This window comes from Falco naumanni, chromosome 2 (assembly GCF_017639655.2).
Source record: "Falco naumanni isolate bFalNau1 chromosome 2, bFalNau1.pat, whole genome shotgun sequence".
NCBI lineage: Eukaryota > Metazoa > Chordata > Aves > Falconiformes > Falconidae > Falco > Falco naumanni.
Window position 1 is genome coordinate 20,186,903 of NC_054055.1, and position 19,993 is coordinate 20,206,895.

Genomic DNA, 19,993 nt, shown 5'->3' on the forward strand with positions numbered 1-19,993 from the left:
CGGGAGCTACAACTCTCGTCCGCGCCGTCCCCCCCGTGACCGCCCCGGCCCCTCGCCCTCCCCGTTCCCGCAGCGGGAGCCCCGGTCGGCTCCGCCTCACCGCGGCCACGCACGGCTCCTTCCGCGCCCGCGGGCCGCTCGCGCACCGCCAGCCCCCGCGCCCCTCCGCCAGCCCCGGCACTACGGGCAGCGGCTTCGCGCCGCCTGTTGCGCATGCCCGGCCGCGCCGCGCATGCCCAGAGCGGGCGCAGGGGCAACATCTGATAGGGGGGAAAATCCGAACGGCGGCGGCCTCCGCCATATTGCGGAGCTGTCAGCGGCGGCCGCGCTTGGCACCTCGTCCCTGGCGGCGCCGCGAGCAGCGCGGGGCGGCCCCGCAGCGCCTCCTGCCCCGCTGCCAGCGGGAGGCTGCGCGGTGGCGGGGGGGACACACACCGCCCTTCCCCGCGAGGAGCGGACACCGCCGCGCCCAGCGCCCTACCCCGGGGTCCCGTTCCCCCCCTCCGCCCGGCACCGGGAGCGCGGGGGAGCGGAGCCGCAGGTGAGGCGGGGGAGCGGGCCGGGCCGCGCCGGCCCCGCGGGGCGCTGAGGCGAGGGGAGCGCGGGCGGCTGTCAGCCGGCGCGGGGGGCGGGGTCTCCCCTGCCCCGGAGGGCAGTGCGGGGGCGGCAGGCCGCGGCCGTGGGGGCCGGTTCCCCCGCCGGGCTCTGAGGCGGGAGCCCGCCCGCAGCCCGGGGCCGGGGTGGCGGGGGGCACCGGCGCGCAGCGGGGCGACTTGTTGCGGCGGCACTGCAACGCGCCGCTCGTGTGCGGGGCGCCGCCGCCGCCCGGGGGGCCCGGCTCGCCCACCCCGCCGCCGCTGAGGGGGCGGCGGGCGCTTTGTTGGGGAAGCCCCGGGAGCGCGCCCTCGGCGTGCCCGTGCCGCGCAGCCCCCTCTGCATTATTCATGTCCCCCGGCGCCGCGGCTCTTGAGGTTACCGTAGACATGTGGCAGTCGGGTCGGCCAGCTGACTGTGGCGGTGTGGAAGAATAATAAGGAATTACTTCATAAACGAGTGCTGTGAAGCATCTGTTGCTGTCTATTGTTTTCAACAAACGCACATTTTGAGAGTCCTTAAATACTGAGCGACGTAATGGGCACAGCGGCCCTGAATGAGCCTTTGTGCATTGTTTCTTTTTTGAATGGGTTAATGTTTTGTGCAAGTCGTGGGCATTTGTGATTAACCTTGCTGCTTAACGTCGAGCTGAGATAAGGAGGTTTTAGTTTCAACTTTTTGGAATTCGTGTCTCTTGTCAGTTTTCTTAAGTTGAACGTGAAAAAAAAGCCCAACTCTTTGGACTCTAGGCCAACGCAACTAATCACATTAGTTGTAAGGTGCTATTAAGCTGTATTTTGCAGTCAGTGTAACACCCTAGACAAGTATTTCATGTTCTTTCTGGTGCAGGCTTTTAAAAGATTCCATTTTTTTTTAACCGAGTTATGGGAGTGGCAGTTCTGAGTTTTAATTAATTCTGCCTTTGTGCCTGGTTTTTGTCAGGCCTCAGACATCTGCCTGCATCTTTTACCCTGTTTTGTTTTCATCAGGGATGCTTGTCATCGTGTATATGTCGCAGAAGCGTTTTGAGAGCTCATCTGCCTGCACAGCACTTCGCATATTCAGAAGATCATAGAAATACTGTTGTTGCTGTCAGTTCTTATATAGTGCATTGGCACAATGCTGCTGGGCAGTGTGTGTTGAGAGGGAAGACGTGGAGCTGGTACATAGTAACATTATGGCTACTGCGATGAGGTAGTTTTTTGATCGTTAAAGATAAGAGACAGGTAGTAACTGTGTGTTAGATTATAAGACTTACCTCTATTGATTTATCGATTTAGCATAAGATGGGCTGTGAGAAAAATAAACTACAAGCCTGTGCAATGTTCCCAGATAAGCAGCCTTCCAGCAAATGGCAATTGCAAGGCAGTGGCGCATTTCCAAGCTTTGTGCCAAAGTGACACTGCTCTTCTATCGGGGAGGGAGACTAGAGAGCAAAAGTGCAACAAACAGCTTTAGAAAACACATGGAAAATGACATAATGTGACATGTCAGGAGCTGTCCAGAGACTTTTCCTTCAGTGCTGACTGAAAGAAACAGTGTAAAAGTGTTCATAGAGGTGACAAAAAGAATTCTGGTCTGACTATTTCTGCCATTGCAGTAGAGAGCATTGCGGGGCTTGATGATAATAGAACTGCTGGAAAAATGTTGGTTCACAGAAAATCAGGTAAAGCCATAAAGAGAGTGAGAATATGGATCCATCTACAAGATGCAGAATTAGGGGGGTAAGAAGTGCAGAGGTTATGATACTAGAAGGCAGTTCTTGGTAAAGAAAGTTACTTTAGCTGTTGCCAGAATAGGTATATGGCCTTTCTTCTTCGACAGTCTTGCCCTGATTTTTGAGAAAGGGTACTTCTGTTGGCAAAGGTGAAGAAGGAAGTTGTTGAAGGTATTACTTTATTCTATGGGATGTGTTAAATACATCAAAGCTGTCTTGTCTCTTTGTATTGCATTTAGAAGTCTGTGGGAGTAGAGGAAGGGGAGGATTTTCAAGTCTGTAAATGTAAACAAAGCTTTATACAAACTTCTGAAGAAAGTCCTGATTGTTGAAAGATATTGATCTATTAAAGCAGCACTCAATGTATCTTGCATGCTCAGCGAGTTTACTCCAGAGCTGAAGGGGCCTAGGTAAACTCTTTCCTTTCAACACTGAAGGACTGCATCTGGGGGCTAGCTTTACCAGTAGACTGATTCTCAGCTGTGCTTTGAATTTAAACAACCTTTTTTCCTTTCTGCTTTAGACATTTATCAATCACTCTGTGAAATGAAACTTTCAAGTCACATAGTATAAGGAAAACCAAATATTACGTTGGCCCAAAAAGGGATTTAATAATCTTTACTCTGGAACATTTCAATTTAAGAACCCTAGGTAGTGTGTATGGAGACTGATGCAAGTGGCCAGTTCATATTCATAAGTTTATTTTATGGAACTCATTCTAAAAGACTTAACAGCATCATTCAAAAAATATAATAACTGGTTTTGAAATGGGATATACCCAGAATTTCAGTTATGTTATAATTCTTGCTAACTGTATTTCTAGAGAAGGGTTTATTTCACTTTGAAACAACAGAGTACTTGCATCAGTCACACTTCTTAAATTCCATTTTTGCTGGTACGTCAGATGTACATGGGAAGACTAGCCATCCTGGCAGAGTAGGCCAGGATCTTCAAAATCTTCACGTTATTTCAAATAGTGCAGTTGTGAGTACTTTGAAGCTAAATTTTGAAGTTAAGGTTACTAAACTTAACTATTAACTGTACATAAATTACGTAATACACCTATAGCATACCAGTTTATTAACTGTCAAACTGCAAGTATTGCACGAGTATTCTTTGGCTGGTCTGTGTTGCTTTTTATTTAACTACTGTCTTGGCAACTGCCAAGTTTTCATTTGTACTTTTGGAGTTCTCAGGAACTGCAGTTTAGAAGAAACACTTCACTCTTCAAAATATATTGAATTGTAAATACATCTAATGCATAACGATTGTGCTGGTTATATTGCAATTATTTTTCATGGTGGCAGCAAGCCCATCTCAAGTATTTCAGGGAAGGTAGGGTTGGGGAAAGTGGTGGTTTTAAGAAGGTAAAGATACAGTACTAAAATAAAAAAAGTTGGTATGTAAAACTCTGCATGTGATACCTAGTGCTGGTAAAGTCTCAATTATTACTTTGGCTGTAGAATTCAGCTCTTTATTTTTCTTACTTGCCTTTTCTTGTGAGATAGATGGCTTGTTTTGTTTTCCCCCTTGGCTTGCTTACATCGCAGACAGTTGTGTAATGACTTCTCTGTCTGTCTGAAAAAGATGTATGCAGAAGTAAAGTCTGTGGCGAATGAACTTCTTTATTGGACTGCAGCAAGTGTGTCGTTAGGGAGCTGTTAGTGTAAAAGATTACCTGCCCTGCAGGCATTCACAAGCTGCTTTGGAGTAGGGAGGTGTTTCTGTAGAAAGCTGAGACCAGTTAGTCAGGTACCGTGGCCTGTAAGTTCCCTGTTGCTGCCTCCCCAAAGATGTAAAACTTTTAGGTATCACAAAAAATGGAACGGAGTAAGACTTTGAAAAGAAAAAAGGTATGTAAATTTTAAGTAAGTTCCTGTAAATAAGTGAGTTAATTATATTGGTGTGGCTAAAGCTCTGTGGTCCTTGCCATCTGTATGTAGGAAAACAGATGGTGAACCTCTTGCTAGAGCTTAGGAGGCACACTGCTGAAGAGACTGCTTCTGAGAGAAGGTCCTAAGCTGTCAGATAAGGGTCCTGCTTTTGAGGGCTAGTTCTCTGCCCGCCAGGCGTCCTGCTCAAGCCTTCTGCCTCCTATCCCATCCTCACCTGACCTCAGACCCATGGCTGTATGTATGAATGTTTCTTTTGAAAGCAGCTGCTGCATGAATTATTTGACAGAATTTTGGCATCAAGCATTTTGTGCACCATCATTTTCTGAAGAACGCTTTCTTTGTCATCTTTCAACAATTGCTTTATTTGTTGGTTTCTGTGGCATAACTGGAAACATGGATGATACTGATTTAAAAATACTAACTGCTTTGTTGTGAAATTAATTGAAATCACAGCTCTTCGTTTCAAGAGAATTCTTGAAGTTTTGGACGATTTTTTTGCTTGTTTATGGTGTGGAGCCTGCTGATACTTTGGTGGTTTAGTCCAGGGTCCAGATTACTGTGTATGCTATGAAGGTCTTGAGCGCTGGATGTTGTAGCAGTAGAAGCTCTGCAGAGTTACAGCGCTGCTAATACTGACTTGAAAGAAGCACCTTTGTGAATTGGAATGCCAAAGTGATGAGCCTTTATGTCCAGTAGGTCACAAGCTCATTTCAGAATGCAGGAAATGACAGGAATATATCATTCCCAATCCCAGGTGGCTAGTTTTTTTCCTCTTATTTGCAATTCCATGTCACATGAGTGTTAAGATAAAACCACATAGAAGTAATCAGTTGTTTCAAAGATAAAGATTTAGTAAAACTGATAATAATTGCATCCACTAAATGCGAATTCATTGGAAACTCCTAAGCAGCACAAGTGTATTACCACTCCAGTAATAATAGTAGAATATTTTGCCTGGCAGTGATTTTTGGTTTCTTTTGGCCAAATATTTTCCTTGTATTTAATTTGGGTTTAATGTTATATGGTGCCAATAATTGGGAAAGATAGGGTGATATTTTCCTGTTCAGTGTTTATTTGATTTTATTTTTTGCAGTTTTAAGATCTATGAACTTCTTTATTTTTACATATGTATAATATTTAGTTGCAATGCTTTTGTGTCAACAAACTGATTTGAAATGATATGATATTGAGTATGAAAGTATAGACACAGGCTGTTTTTTGCATTTGTGTATAAAATGGAAACAATGGTCCATGAATTTAAGTTGTAGACCCTATCACTCAAGTTTGATTATTCCCTTCCCCCCTTATTATATGGCACAAGTCTTTATGATCTGAAATAGAAGCAAGTCCAGCATAGTTGGCTGTAAATTTATTAAATTTCATTCTTTTTTTTTTTTAAGAAATGATAGGTTATTTTTTTTACTCTAGTAAAAGATACTACAGCAAACACTTCAACAAAAAATACCTGGGTGTTATTTGTTTTGCATAGATTATTTTTTTTTCTGCTGCGTGTGTATTGTGAAAGTCAGGCCCATGAGATCTGTGACTCTTGACAGTGAGACTTCATTTGTATTGAGTTTTGCGCAAGAGCTTTCTGATAGCTTTGTTTTCTTGCGTGTGAACAATAAATGTTAATTCTGTAAACTCACTTAAATTGCATGTCTACCAATTGTGATTTGATGACATAGAATTATCCTCTAAAACTTTGTAGTCATGTTTCCGATTTTAAAAATTACATTGAGATTTTCAAATATGTTTCCAAAGAAGTAATTTAGAAAAATATTTGGGTAAAACCAAAAGCAAAAAGTCAGGACATGTTTATGGCAGAATTTGCAATGATAAAATGTGTGAGGGTATGACAGTCATTTCAGGTGATAGACATGGTCTCTCTTAGCAAGACCTCTTGATAGAAAGTTGATAACACAGAACTCGGCCTCTTGCCATGTGTTCTCATTTGTCTCCTGGAGACTGGACTTATCAGTCATCTTACCATACTCCTCCTTTTCAATGCTAATGTAATGATAGGCACATAAAAATGGTTGTGCTACTTTCTATTACTTTTAGTACTGTTCAGTTGGCACGCTTATAAAATGGTAGATGAGAATCTAATTTAGTTTTTGCATTGTTAATTAACTGAGTTTAGGGCTTCTGTCTACCTTCAGTTTTGCAAGCAATGAGCCTCTGCAGGCAGGAAGGTGAACACAGGTATTAGTACACCTTGGAATCCTGCCTACTGTTAGCAGGTCTTAGAGCCAAGCTTATTTTGCTTTTTGCTACTCTTGAATTTTTCTGAGGAGTATATTAGGGAAAGGGGGGAAGAAGACAAGGTAATCTCTTCCTGTGAACTGGAAGCATGCTGTTGAATTTTATCAAAAGCCAGTGCTGTAAGCACCCAAAACCCCATTTTATTTTATTTTATTTTTCCTCTGAAAGCTTTTGTGGCTAAAAGAAAAGGTGTGTGTGTGTGTAGGAAATTGTGTAAAAGTATATTCATTCTTTTCAGGAATATATTGAATAATATCTTAGAACATTAGTCTTACTGATACTGTCTAATACTTCATAATATTCTCTGCGATTAAAAAAAAATAAATCTACTGGAATGTAATTGTCTTTATGCTAGGTAAATGTAGTATTATACATTTATAGCTGTGCTACATTAATTATATCATAATGAATATAACTTAAAGATTCTGTTTTAATTTTGCCAAACAAAATTTGCTCCATATCTGCATTATACCATTAGATCCCTCTTTCTGTAATCGTTAGTCTTGAGATTAACTTTTCTTTACCAGCTATCAACATTGATGCTTCTTGAATCCTGTTTTCATCCTTTATCTCTCTTTCCAGTCCCACTTTTGAAATGTATCTCCACAGATTAGAAAAAGAAATAAAAATGAACTGCTGGTGCACCTTAGGTTGCTGTTCAAATGTTTCTAGTATTTACTGTATTTTTTTATTGCCAAGAGGCAAGAAAAAAATAAGTTCTTTTATAAATATATGTAACAGCACTTTATATTTGCCTTTTCTGTTTATGAATGAAAAATCATTTATGCAAAAGATTGTTTTTGATAAATTAATTACTCCAAACATTTTGGGTTTTTCCCTTGTTTTTTTAGCACTTCTGAAAATTTTGTTCTTCTGATGCAGGCATGGAGTTATAATACTGGAATCTTGAATTATTCTGAGTAGTATGTCACTTTCACTTTTATTAGTGTAAATGTAATTCCAGTTAATATTATTTTTGAAGGCAGTGCCATCTTCGGTACTCTTTGGAGACCAGCAGCAGGACTGATTCATGGAAGTCATTACTTTAAATGTGTGTGAGAAGCTGCTTGATCATTCTGAGTTAGAATGAATCGAAAAGGCTGCAGGATGCTGTCTACAAATAACATTGCAAGTATATTTTTCAAGGCATAAAAACTTTTTTTGAACAGAACACAATAGTGAATATTTTCATTACCACATAGTCATAACTTACAGCCTTTCTGCTTAAAGTAAAAAAAGCCCTTTTTTAAGCAGAGCAGATTTTCTTCCTTTTTTTACTGTGGTGGTATACTTGCATTTCATTTCTTGTGGGAAAAATGACCATGTCATTCCTTCACTGAGAGAAATGGATGCTGTTATAGAGGTGAAATGGAGTTTTGATGCTTTAAAATTATGTTAGTTTGTTTTTTCATGGTGTTTCAAGTTTGACGAGAGTTGACAGATTAAATTGCAGCTTTGGAGTTCCTTGTACAAATTCTACTTCCTCGTAAATAGTGTTAAAGCTTTTAATACTAGAAGGTGTCTGATATCAAAAATTTTAAAAAGAATTAGTAGCACTCGTGGAGCTGTTGTCTCTTTATTCTAACGTTAGTGGATTAACATTCTACAAAAACTGGAAAAGAGGTTACTACTTAGAGACCTGTAGATTCTGGTTCCGGCTAACTTAATTGCTTTTTATTTTGTGTATTTTGTACATGTAGAGCACTTGTTTACCTGCTTTGGAATTTGTACTATTTGCTGTGACATACATGAGCTCTGTTTTGATTAATTAAAAAACCAACCCCTTTAATTTTGTTATTGACAGGAGAGAAAGAGTTTGTAGAAGATCTAAGTGAACAGGAGACTAAAGAAAACAAGAAAAATGCCGAAACCAGTAAGTAGCTGTTTTCTTACTCATCTAAAATCCAATAGGGTTTTCATGTTTGAGTGGTGGTCTTGTAACAGTTCTAGCTGTTTTGACTCTGCTCTTTCTAGATTTCCTAAGATCTGATAATGTGCCATTGGAGTTGAGATAGTTTAATAACAACAGGAAAAAAGATCAAGAAAGCTTGGTACTGCAAGTTGCATGAAGCATGCTTGGAGATGGGGTCAGTACTTAGAAACCACAATGAACTTAAGAGTCCATTTGGCTGACAGGAGGAATGACTTCTCAGGAATTGTTGACTTTGGGATGAGATGACATACAGTAGTTAATGGAGGCATAAATTGAGCCTTGTCCAACGTCTGAGAATCTGTGGAAGGATTTGCTGCAGGTTTTGGCAGGGAAGACAGAAAATGTGTCTGTGACAGCAACAGCACTAGGTTAGGTGGTAGTTTTACCATGGTAGAGGATATAACCTAGAAGGTAAGTGTTGAAGGGAGGGAAGAAGCAATGTTTGTTGTCTCCTACTCATCTTGGCTCAGCTGAGAAAAGGGTTCATCCATTTTCTGTCCAGGGGAAAAGAAAAAATCTCCAACTTTAGTTTTGATAATAGTTCTAGAATTCTTTGAGGAGATAATTATTCAGCAGCTTGATTCTTTTGCTACTGATGTAATACTAGTTGCTTTTTATTTATGCATTTAACACTGCCTTGTGTTAAATGACTTTTGGTTGTCTCTTCCCCTTATATCCAGTGAGCAAAGCATTCATAAAGGGAGCTGAATTGTCAGGGGAGATTATTTCTATTAAACTCAATTGGTTTATGTAATAGCCTTCAGGCTTGCTTTGTTTACTGATGTTTCATTGAAGTAGTAGATTAGGAGCAGGGCAGATATATTACTAAGAATAAATATGTCTGTCTGCATGCATGTACATATATACATACCTATACATAGATCTATGAAAGGTTTTTGCTATTTATCAGAAGTTACCAGTGTAAACAGTCTATATTGCATGCCAGTATTTGGAACTGGTACAGCTTAATGAATAGTGTGAGCGTGGGAATGTCCAAGGGCTAGAAGTTCTGTTCTGAGCTTTGCTGTTGGTCTAATGACCAACTGGCCATATCATATTATTTCTGTAATTTCTTCTTTTCCCTGCTGTGGATTGGGGATTGTATTTTAGCACTTTCTGAAGTTGAAAGTTGTTACTCGTATCCTACCCCTTTCTTACAGAAAGCTGCACTATTATTATAGGCTGGCAAATGAATTAGTAGCATACTGTTTTCTGACCTTTGTGAGTCCTGGCTGTGATAATGTAGTAGTGCGTTGACAGAGTTCTCAATTGGAAAACGGTATTTTAAGAATGAGACAAAAAGTCACTGTGAGCTCATGTGGTTCCTGAGACCCCCAACTCCATGCAGCTACAGAGGAATGAAGTCATAGAAGTGATGACTACAAAAAAAAAGACAGCCTGAGTGAGTGGTATTGGAACCATGAAATTTAGGCAGGCTGGGTTCCCACTATTTTAAGGGCCTGAGAAAATTGTAGGAAATACAGTTACAGGGTTGTTCACAAGAAAAGCAGTATCTTTAGAACTGAGATTGCAGAGGTGTTAGAAGAGCTCACTATCCACCCTAGGAATGGAAATTAGCTACCAGATCTTAGGAAAGAAGCTGGACTCATGCCAAAGATGAGATTTTTTTTTTTTTTTTTTTTTTCCCTTTGATGAGGGGCTTTATATAAAGAGTTCTCATATGCTGGGATATTCTCTTTGGTCTCCTGATGATGCAGGCACATGTGAGATCTTAGAAGGAAGCCAAGTGAGAGGAGCTGTTCAGAAATGAAATGAAATTTATTAGGTTTCTTGAAAAATGTCTTATGGATTTCTTCCTGTGAACTGTAGGTTGCTGTAATTGTAATTAGTAATCAGTGGATGAAGAAGTAGCACACATGCCAAAGATTAAGTAATTTTACCTATAAAAAACAGACCTCAGATTTTGCCCTGGTTGCTGCTTAAGTGATAGATTGCTTTGGAGCGCTTCATGTTTTTTCTTCTTCTTCTCTTCCCCCCCCCCCCCCCCTTCTTCTTTGGAGACTATAAGAGCCTGATCATTGGTTATGTTTAATGAATACGACATTGTTCTTTGAAGAGTCTTGCTGTTCAGCTAGGGTTTGATAGTACTGGACTGTAGAAGGTCCCTTGCTCTGAACATTCACTGTAGCTCTTACCAGTTGTCTTTTAAAGACAATCCACAATAATCAAATGTACTTCTAGCCTGCAAACTATTTGTGCTTCAACTCCTTGTTCTTTATTTTTGACAGTTGTTGCAGTAAGACTGTCAGTGTTCAGTAGTTTTATTATTGGAGGTCTTTTAACCTGACAACTAATGAAGTAATCATGGATAAAACTAAGAAATCCAGTTAACATAATCGGTGAGAATGAAAAATGTTGACATTATATATATAAAAAATGTTATTTTATAGCTCTCTTCTCTGTATTATTGTGACCTATTTAGGCATATTTTTATTTCCAGATTCTGCTGTAGTGATCCAATTGATACTTTTCAGAAAACCTGGTCATCTTCTAAATATGTGAACCAGTGCAGTACAAGTAAATTTTCTCCATGTTTTTTGAATGAATTACATTTTTTTCTTAGGTATAACAAATAATTAAGCTATAGATTTGTTTAAATGCAATCAGTAAACACTAAATCACAGAAAATACAATGGAATAGATTTCAGTTTCACTTCTGCTTTCACATTGAAAAGTTTTGTAGTATTCCAGGCAAAATTAAGTAAATGAAGACCAGTGAATGGTCTTGGCATAATTGAATTTCAAAGCAAAGATCTTTCATTTTTCCTAGAAGTCTCAGTGTAAAATAAGGTTCGTGCCACTGTGAATGATCTTCTTACATGTGGTAGTAAAAGGTCATTGTTCTTAGGTGTTTGGGATTTTCTGTCTTGGGCTACTAGGTTAAATAGCTTGAGTGAAAAGGCTACTTTGACTTTAATATAATGTCCTGAGGTGTGAAGGTAATATGTGTCTGGAAAATACACATTATTGAAACACTTCCTTGTTTGATTGCTTCTCTGTTCACTTTGTAACAAAGTGGCTTTCCATTCTTTCAAGCAGTTCACTCGGGATCTCCTCTACTTTTAAAACAAAATAGTTCTGAGACTTAATATTCTCAGTTCTGCCTAGCAGTGAAAAATTAAGTTTCACTTAGCTTCTGTTGTGATCCATCTAAAAAAAAAAATAAATGGTGAGTGACTTCATTTAATTAGGTCTTTGCTGCCGTAATCAAAATTGGAGCTGTTAATAGGCTGTTTTCAGCGTGCTTAGTTCTCTTGCTTACTAAAGAACAGAATATTTGTTGAATCTTATTTTCAGTGCTTTCTTCCTAAAGGAACAGATTCAAAATGTTTCTCAGATTCTCCCAGATCTTTACCAAAAATAGAAACATAGAAACTAAAATTAGACATCATTAGTTACATAACTGTTAATCATTTCATAGGCTAAGAAGATTAGATTTAATTGACTGAAATATTAGTTTCATGTATCGGGTGTAAGAGGAATTAAAACTATCAGCTTTTTTTGTTGGTACTTTGCAGCATGTCTATATAAGACTATCTTTGTCTTTCTGTACAAGACAAGGCATGAAGGAGAAAGCATGCTAGATAGGAATGGGGTAGATGTCAAAATTACTAAGATTAAAAAAAGAATTCTGCTTTTAAACTTCAACATTTTACAATATTGTGTATTCAAAAAGAGTAGATAACAGATTCTGGAATAATATGGAAGTTTAGAATTTGAATATTTATAAGATCAAGTTAATTTCTGCGAAGTGGTTGAATCCAAATAGTCTATAAATTCATTGTTGACTAGAGTGTTCTTTTACAGGAAAATCTTTGAGATGTCTAGTGCAGTATTTTAATTATGGTTTGAATATGTGATTTATTTCTGCAGCAGAAATAGATAACTGATATCAGTTTGGGGGACTGCTTTCTTTTTATTTGTCTGTTAGTAAAATCTATTTACCATTTTTTCTGTACCCTCCTGTTCCTAATGCTGTTTAACTCTTACCTTTTTACCTTATTCATCTTGCATCTCTTCCTGTGTCTGCTTTGAGGCTGATATGGAGAGTGTGCTGTGTATATTTGTAGTGGGACTAATACTGCTATTCCTTAACGCAAATAATTTAATATGCAAACTTAATATAGTAATTGACCAAACTAGTGTGAAAAAAACATTTTTACTATATGCAATATTCTTTATTTATAAGATTTGAACTGATTTCTTGGCTTTTACATGTGATTAATTCATATTGCATTTATTAAAACAAAGCAAAACTATTGCAGCCTTTTTAATGTAATTTTAAATGGCTTTCTTGCTAAATATTGGTACCTACTCAGTTTCGGGGTTCCTGATGAAAGCTGAAGTGCTACGACTAATTATCTGTAAATGATGGCTCAAGTACAGTAATAAGAAGTGTTAAGACTATTAAGCTGACAAGTGTTGTGCATATTCTGTGGACTGTCCGTGTTTGAGGAGAGGTCCAAAGATTAATGTGGTAACTGTAATATCCCAATAAACTGTGGAGGATTGAAGTGAGATACTACAAAGGAAGTACAGAAATATATTTGCTGTGTCCTTAAAGTAGTGAAGGAATACAACAACAAATGTAATTCCCATATGAAATGCATGCTTTTAATATGCGCACATGGGTGTTCCAGGTATGTTCATTGACTGTGTTCTGTATTGGTTTTGATAAATTCTTTCATATACGCATTGCTTTAGATTGCCACAGCTTGCAAAATAGTTCTTACAAAAAGCAATTCTCTTCATAACCCATTAGCAACACTTGTATCTATTGTATGTATCTATATGTTCTTACCTTTCCCTTGACTGTTCAATTCATTTTGGAGCCCGTCTGGTAAAATACGGATGAACTAGTCTGCTAGTTCTGATGCCAAGGACCTGGAAAAGCTCAAGAAGTGGGCCCATGTGAACCTCATGAAGTTCAACCAGGCCAAGTGCAGGGTCCTGCACATGGGCTGGCCAACCCCTGGTATCAACACAGGCTGGGGATGAAGGGCTTGAGAGCAGCTCTGCAGAGAAGGACCTGGGGGTACCGGTGGATGAGAAGCTGGACGTGACCAGGCAATGTGTGCTTGGAGCCCAGAAAGCCAACCGTGTCCTGGGCTGCATCAAAAGAAGTGTGGCCAGCAGGTCGAGGGAGGGGATTCTGCTCCTCTACTCCGCTCTGGTGAGACCCCACCTGGAGTGCTGCATCCAGCTCTGGAGTCCACAGCACAGGAAAGATGTAGACCTGTTGGAGCAGCTCCAGAGCAGGGTCACAGGAATGATCAGAGGGCTGGAGCAGCTCTCTGATGAAGAAAGGCAGAGAGAGTTGGGGTGGTTCAGCGTGGAGAAGAGAAGGTTCCGGGGAGACCTTGTTGCAGCCTTTTGGTACCTAAAGGGGGCTTACAGGAAAGATGGGGACAGACTTTTTAGTAGGGCCTGTTGTGATAGAACAAGGAGTAATGGTTTTAAATTTAAAGAGTGTAGATTTAGACTAGATCTAAGGAAGACATTTTTTACAGTGAGGGTGGTGAACCACTGGCACAGGTTGCCCGGAGAGCTGGTAGATGCCCCATCCATGGAAACATTGAAGTTGAGGTTGGACAGGGCTCTGAACAACCTGATCTAGTTGAAGACGTCCCTGCTCATTGTGGGGCTGGGGGGTTGGAGGCGATGACCGTTAATGGTGCCTTCCAACCCCAACTATTCTATGGTTCTATGAAGTGAAGAAGGTGACTTTACAGTGCACGGTTTGAAGCATTTTTATCTGAGAAAAGTTTACAAATAGATTAAAAAGCTATGTAGGTGCACCCAGATATTGGGACAAAGTGGTTTTGTCAGAAATGAGTAAAACCCATAGTAGTTTATGTAGCAGTGTTCCCTAAATGTTTGGTGATCCTTTTATGGTAGAAGGTTTCTGTCCCTGGCTACCATAGGTAAATCAGTCAAGCTAAATAATCACTTTAAATGCTGTGAGGTAGGTTTTGGTATTCTACACAGAGATTTGGTGCTCTAGAATAGAGCTTTTGCAGTGGCATTTTCCTAAATGTCCAGCATACTTTTTTCTGTGCTATGCTAAACGTCACTGTGTTCTTTATACCCTCTTACAGCAGCTTTATTTATAAAACGCACTCCTAAAGGTAGCCAGATGAAGAAAACTTTGTGCTAAGCATATTCTTCCTCTTAGACTTCTAAAAAAAAATTCAAATAACTGATTAACCTGCCATTGTATCTTGTCCATTATGGCATTTTATATACAGGCTGTGCTTATCTAGATGCTTGGCTTATGTACTTTAATGTATAGTTGCATAAAGGCAATATATTCAGGATGAAATTCTGCCAGAAAGAAGCGAGCCCTAAAGGTGTTTGCATTTTGCCTATAGGTTGTGAGTTTCCTTTTTAAATGCCACCTTCTTTCCAGCATATGAGTGCCCTTGTCCTGGTTTTACTGGATGAACATCAGTATAGGCATATATCTAAATTGGGACCTGAGAAGCTGTCCTATGTCCCCTGCATTAAAACCTCCTATAGCTCTGTGGGTTAGGTGTTGGAAGCATTGGAGTTTTTTTTTTGGTTGGTTGTTGAGGGGTTTTTGGTGGTATGTTGTTTTGGTTTGTTTGGTTGTTTTTTTTACTGTGTACATTGCAGTGGCCTAAGTCGGTGATTTCTGGTGTTGATGTGTGGGGGCTGGTCTAGGAGTGTTATATTGCTGAGTGTCAATTCTGTCATCGCAGAGCTGCCATTCAGGTATGATGGTGCCTGATCTGTGGAGGAGGAGGGAGGGAGTATCTTTCACCACATGGACCTTGCCACAAAGTCTTCAGTTACCCAGTTGCTAAGACTAGAATAGCATTTTTTAAGTATTTCCCAGACATGACCACCATAATATTTTAGTATTTGGTATTTGTGTGGAGATCTCAGAGTCAGTAATAAGTGATATAAATTATGGCACCAAAAATAATGTTTGTATATAGAGGCTTTTTAACCTTTTTTTTAAAAAAAAAAAAAAAAAATGTTTGCTAAGGCATACTCCTATGAATTGCAGAACCACCTTAGAAAGCATCTACTCAGAGTTCAGTCAAAATCACATATGAACGAACCAAAATAGACTTGCTGTAGCTCTTACCCTGAGCCTGTGCACAGCAGAACAGGATTTGTCTAAGTCTCACAACTGAGCAGCTGAAGTAATTGGTTAAGTCTTGTGTAGTGCTTTGTCATAGGTTCTGAAGTTTGCAGGAAGAGGTGTAATCCTGGTGAGGGCAAGACTGAAAAGCAGGCATTCAATGGGTCCTGTGGTATGAGTAGGTGAATGGTTGCCTTCCAACACTTGCTGCAGGAAACCTTCATACATTTCTCTTGTCACCATTGCCAGAGCTCCTTCCTGTTTCTGTATTTCTGTGGTAAAGTCAGTTCAGAGTAATTTTGTTCAGATTAGTGTCTGTCTTCATAATTTGTGGTTCATGTAATTTTCCTCTGTCACCAGTGCCTTGTTATGAGTGTTGCTTCAAAGTAGCTGGATTCCCAACAGCAGATGACGTGAGTGGAAGTCTGTTGCTGAGTTTACTGGGCCTTCTTTCTCTGCCTGTGTTTTCCCAGTGTTATTTATAATGTGGAAACTTCCCCCATGACTCTTCTTGATGTGTTGGTTAGCTGTGTTTTCCAGACAATACAACTGACACCAGAGGTTTGATTTTTGTTGAGAGCATGCTGTGTGGCAGAGGTTTGGATTAGATTACGTAAACCTTCTAGGCTCAGTCTCAGGTTTTGCCAAAAGTCACATTATTTTCCATGCCTAGAAATAACTGAAGCTGTGAAACAGTGTTATAAGCTTGGTACTTGTATGCCAAAAATCTAAGTCAGTTCAAATGCCTTCAGAGGTAAAATGATCAAGTGTAGTGTTAGATTTGAAAGTCTGAAGTATCGCATATCATAAAAGGTAACATTTTAATATTACTATAATTTGCAACTTCTAGTAGGACTGAAAGTGTAAATTTTAATTAGCAGTTGAGTGATCTGATAATCAGAAATTCAGAGAAAAAGAAAACTTCTGAAGACTTAAATGGTTACTGTAATGCATGTAGGTGACCAGGTACTCCTAATGTGTGTTTGTATTTATCACAGATGTAGCAGCTGTGTACTTATTTGAGGTGGTAACATCTAGATGCGAACAGAATCTGTCAGCTGTGTTGAGTTTGCCTCTGTATTACATCTATTATTTTCCTATTTGACTATTTTAGTTCTTGTGAGGGATATAGACTTTCAGGTAGTAATTCTTGCATTTGTAGTAGATGACATTTGTTACAAGGATATTTATGTAAGAAGTTTCTGCTGCTAAGTCTGCTGCAATTAGCTGAACTTGCTGTGCTTTGTAGATCTTCTGTGACACTTCTTGCCTTGGCAGTGCTGCTGTTACATAACAGAGTGCTGTGGCATTTAATAAAGTTGCATTTTAGCTTTTACATTTATCCTTTGTAACTTGCTTACTTGTAGCTGCCCTGAAGCAGCCTTCATTTTCAAAACTGAAGAACTGCTTTAAAAAAATTAACTTCTCCTTAAGGGTCAACCCCCCACACTTAAACCACTGCAACTGGCAGTGAGTTAGAGCTACCATTTAAAATGGGTTGTTCTGTTGGAGAATAAGCAATTTTTTTTTTTTCCTTTTGAAACAGGCAGAGTGGTGCAATATACAGAAAACACCTCTTCTTTTCCCTCCTCTTGACACACACCCTCTGAATTTTTTTCAGTAAAAACTTACTATCTTTTACTCCAAAGCTTTCAACTCTTGTTTTTTATCAGTGCTTGCACACACAAAAAAGTGTGCTAACCCCTTGATACCTTCCTTGTTTGCAGGACTATAGCTTAGAGGTCTTCAAACTCCCGCTACTGGCTACTGTTGTCTTGTGTATCTGGCTCGTGCCTAAAGTTGTTTACCGTGACACTAAAGAAAGGAGTGAACAAGCTTTATCTGTTGTATGGGGACAAACCTTATCCACTTTTCTCTTTCACACTTTAGATCTCCCTTCTGTGTTGTCTTGAGGAGACTTTTTCCAGACTCTTACTTCTCAAAGTATTCCACCTGGTGGCAAAATCAGGGAAATAGTTAATGGAAATGGTTTACACAGGCACAGATCAAGTAGTGCAAGAACCTGTAATACAAGTCCTAAGTTATTCCTGTTCCATATTTTATGGTAGAGAGAGAAAAATTAGAATATATTTGTGTGCCTTAAGTTTCATGTTTCTGGATTTTGCATTTCTAGTGAAGAAGATTTGATTTAACACTTTATATTTGTATTCACTAAAGATAAATAAAATGTGATCCTCTGGCAGGGCAGTAGGAATGGAGGACATTCTAACAATGAGAGGACAGTACTGTGCATATAGTACTTCGTTCTGTTTCATGAAAATTTTCACTTCTCTGTGTACCAGTCGAAGAGAAATTGAGACACTGTTGTACTTCCAAGTAAGGTAGGCTTCCAGATATTTTCTGGAATATTTGACTGCTTGTTTTAGAACAAATGAAAACAGTGACTGTCAGGAGTCATCTGGAAAATGGCCCTCTCTTTCAGGGGAAGGAAGAAGTTCATGGAATAGTGATTTTCGGTCTTGTAGTAAGGGAATTGAATGGGATCATTCAATTATTAAGTGTTAAGGGAATCTAACTTCTATTGTTCCTCCTTCCATTGATGAAAACTCTGCTATTAGTCTGTCCTGAGGTGCACAAGCTCTAGTCCTATATACTTTAAGACTGCCAATTCTCTTAATTTTAGAAATTGCAAGGCAGGAGACTGCTTGTCTTTTTATATTGCCAAGTATAAATACCTTTAAATGATATGTCTATGACTAGGAACTTACTCTTTCATACACATTTGGGAAGCCCTCTGAATGATAATGCCCAGTAGCTGAATGTTCAGTGTTCTTTGAGTGTTCAGTAGTCAGTCAGCTATCACGTTAAATTGATTTTGCGCTTTCTTCCCTGGTTTGACTTTCAAACCTAGTCTTAAATATTATCCTGAATACGCTTTTTATACTAAATGAAAGATGAGATTTTTATGATTCAAATTTTCCATTTTTATATCTTCTGTGTTCTCTGTGTATACAACATGATTAAAATTGCTGAATTTACTTACCATATATTGTTTCTTACAGGCTAATCACAGAATATAGAAGCGTGACACTATTACAGTATGATTTAAATGATGCTTTATTTTCTGTAGATCAATGTCAGAGTAACCACAATGGATGCAGAGTTGGAATTTGCCATCCAGCCCAATACAACAGGCAAGCAGCTCTTTGATCAGGTAACTTATATATATTTCTGTGTATGTATGTGTACAGACACATAAAACTATTCTGGTTATTAAGGCATAGTTTAAGAAAGTGGAAGTATTCTTCTGTATAGATTATGTTTTTCCTTATGTTACCTAAGCTGTGGTCTCAGTTTAAACTTCCTCATTACTTCTCATGGAATGTATTAAATTCAAAGACTACTCTGTGTAAACAGATTAACAGTGAGGCTTCAACTGAATGGTGAATAGAACTGCTTTGAAATTAATTTTTTTTATGTCTAATGTTATAGTTGTAGCTGCAATATAATAGAACTACGCATATAAGAAATTTATATAGCCTTTACTATTGAATAATGAATGTAACAATTAAAGTTTAAGGAAAACTAACATATTTTCTTTTTTTCCAAGAACAGAACCTGTAGATACTTTTTTCACTTCCCGAATATTAGAAAAGTAATGTTTTCCTATGATTCAGTTTGAAATTTAAGTTAAAAAACTCCGTTACCGGAAAAGTTAAAACGATGGCTTTAATGTGCTTATGGATTGCAGACCCATCAGAACTACAGATTCTCACTTGTCTGTTGTACACCAAATGGGCTAAATGAATGATTTCTTAAAAAGGACTGTTCTCATATTTATTTCATGTGATGTTAGCCATCAGAATCTTGAAAACAATTTTTTGATCTAGGTTGTGGTGTTTTGTAGAAAATGTTAAGAATAGGAGCTTGTTAATGTGCTTTTTTTGTTTTTTCTCAAGAAACCAATAAATATATATCTAAACCCAAGATGTATGCATTTAGATAAAAATGCAGATGTATTTTAAATTACTCTTCAAAAACACTTTAACTGTATCAGCAGTTATGTCTGGTAGAACTGTTGTGTCTGTCCACTATAGATGCATAAAGTATGTAATAATTGGGTATTAAGAGAAAGTAATGCATTGAAAGAGTTTTTCAAGAACTCTTAAAACTTTTAATTGACCTTTAAGAGTCTATTAAATGTGTTAGTATATAAGTTGAAAGGAGGATAATGTTTATTGGTTTGTAACACAGCTTTTTCTTTTAGATAATTTGCTGGTTTTGTTTGAAATGACTGACTGACCTTCAGTGCTCTTACCTCTTGCCCCATTCTCTTAACATCGGTAGCAATGTATCTTCAGTTTCTACATAGGAATAGACTTAATGATTCTTACAAAAACTTTGAGAGGGGCTGTCCTGCTTTTTGCCTAACCCATACTATCATCAAATAAAAAGTCCAGTATTCTGTGGCACAGAAACCTGAAGCTGTTAACTTG

General features: G+C 39.0%; 1 protein-coding gene across 2 annotated transcripts in view; it reads left to right on the forward strand.

The window, feature by feature from the left end:
- The first annotated feature begins 428 nt into the window (after nt 1-428).
- The window catches only part of RDX (radixin), a 41,415-nt gene continuing 21,850 nt past the window's right edge, over nt 429-19,993 (forward strand). The window contains exons 1-3 of one of the 2 annotated variants that reach the window (XM_040583530.1): nt 429-541; nt 8,276-8,344; nt 18,628-18,711. In XM_040583530.1, coding sequence (XP_040439464.1) covers nt 8,333-8,344; nt 18,628-18,711 — 96 coding nt within the window. In that variant the 5' untranslated portion in view covers nt 429-541; nt 8,276-8,332. Of the gene's footprint in view, nt 542-7,579; nt 7,600-8,275; nt 8,345-18,627; nt 18,712-19,993 lie in introns of those variants that run through there. The other variant, XM_040583532.1, reaches the window with a different exon arrangement.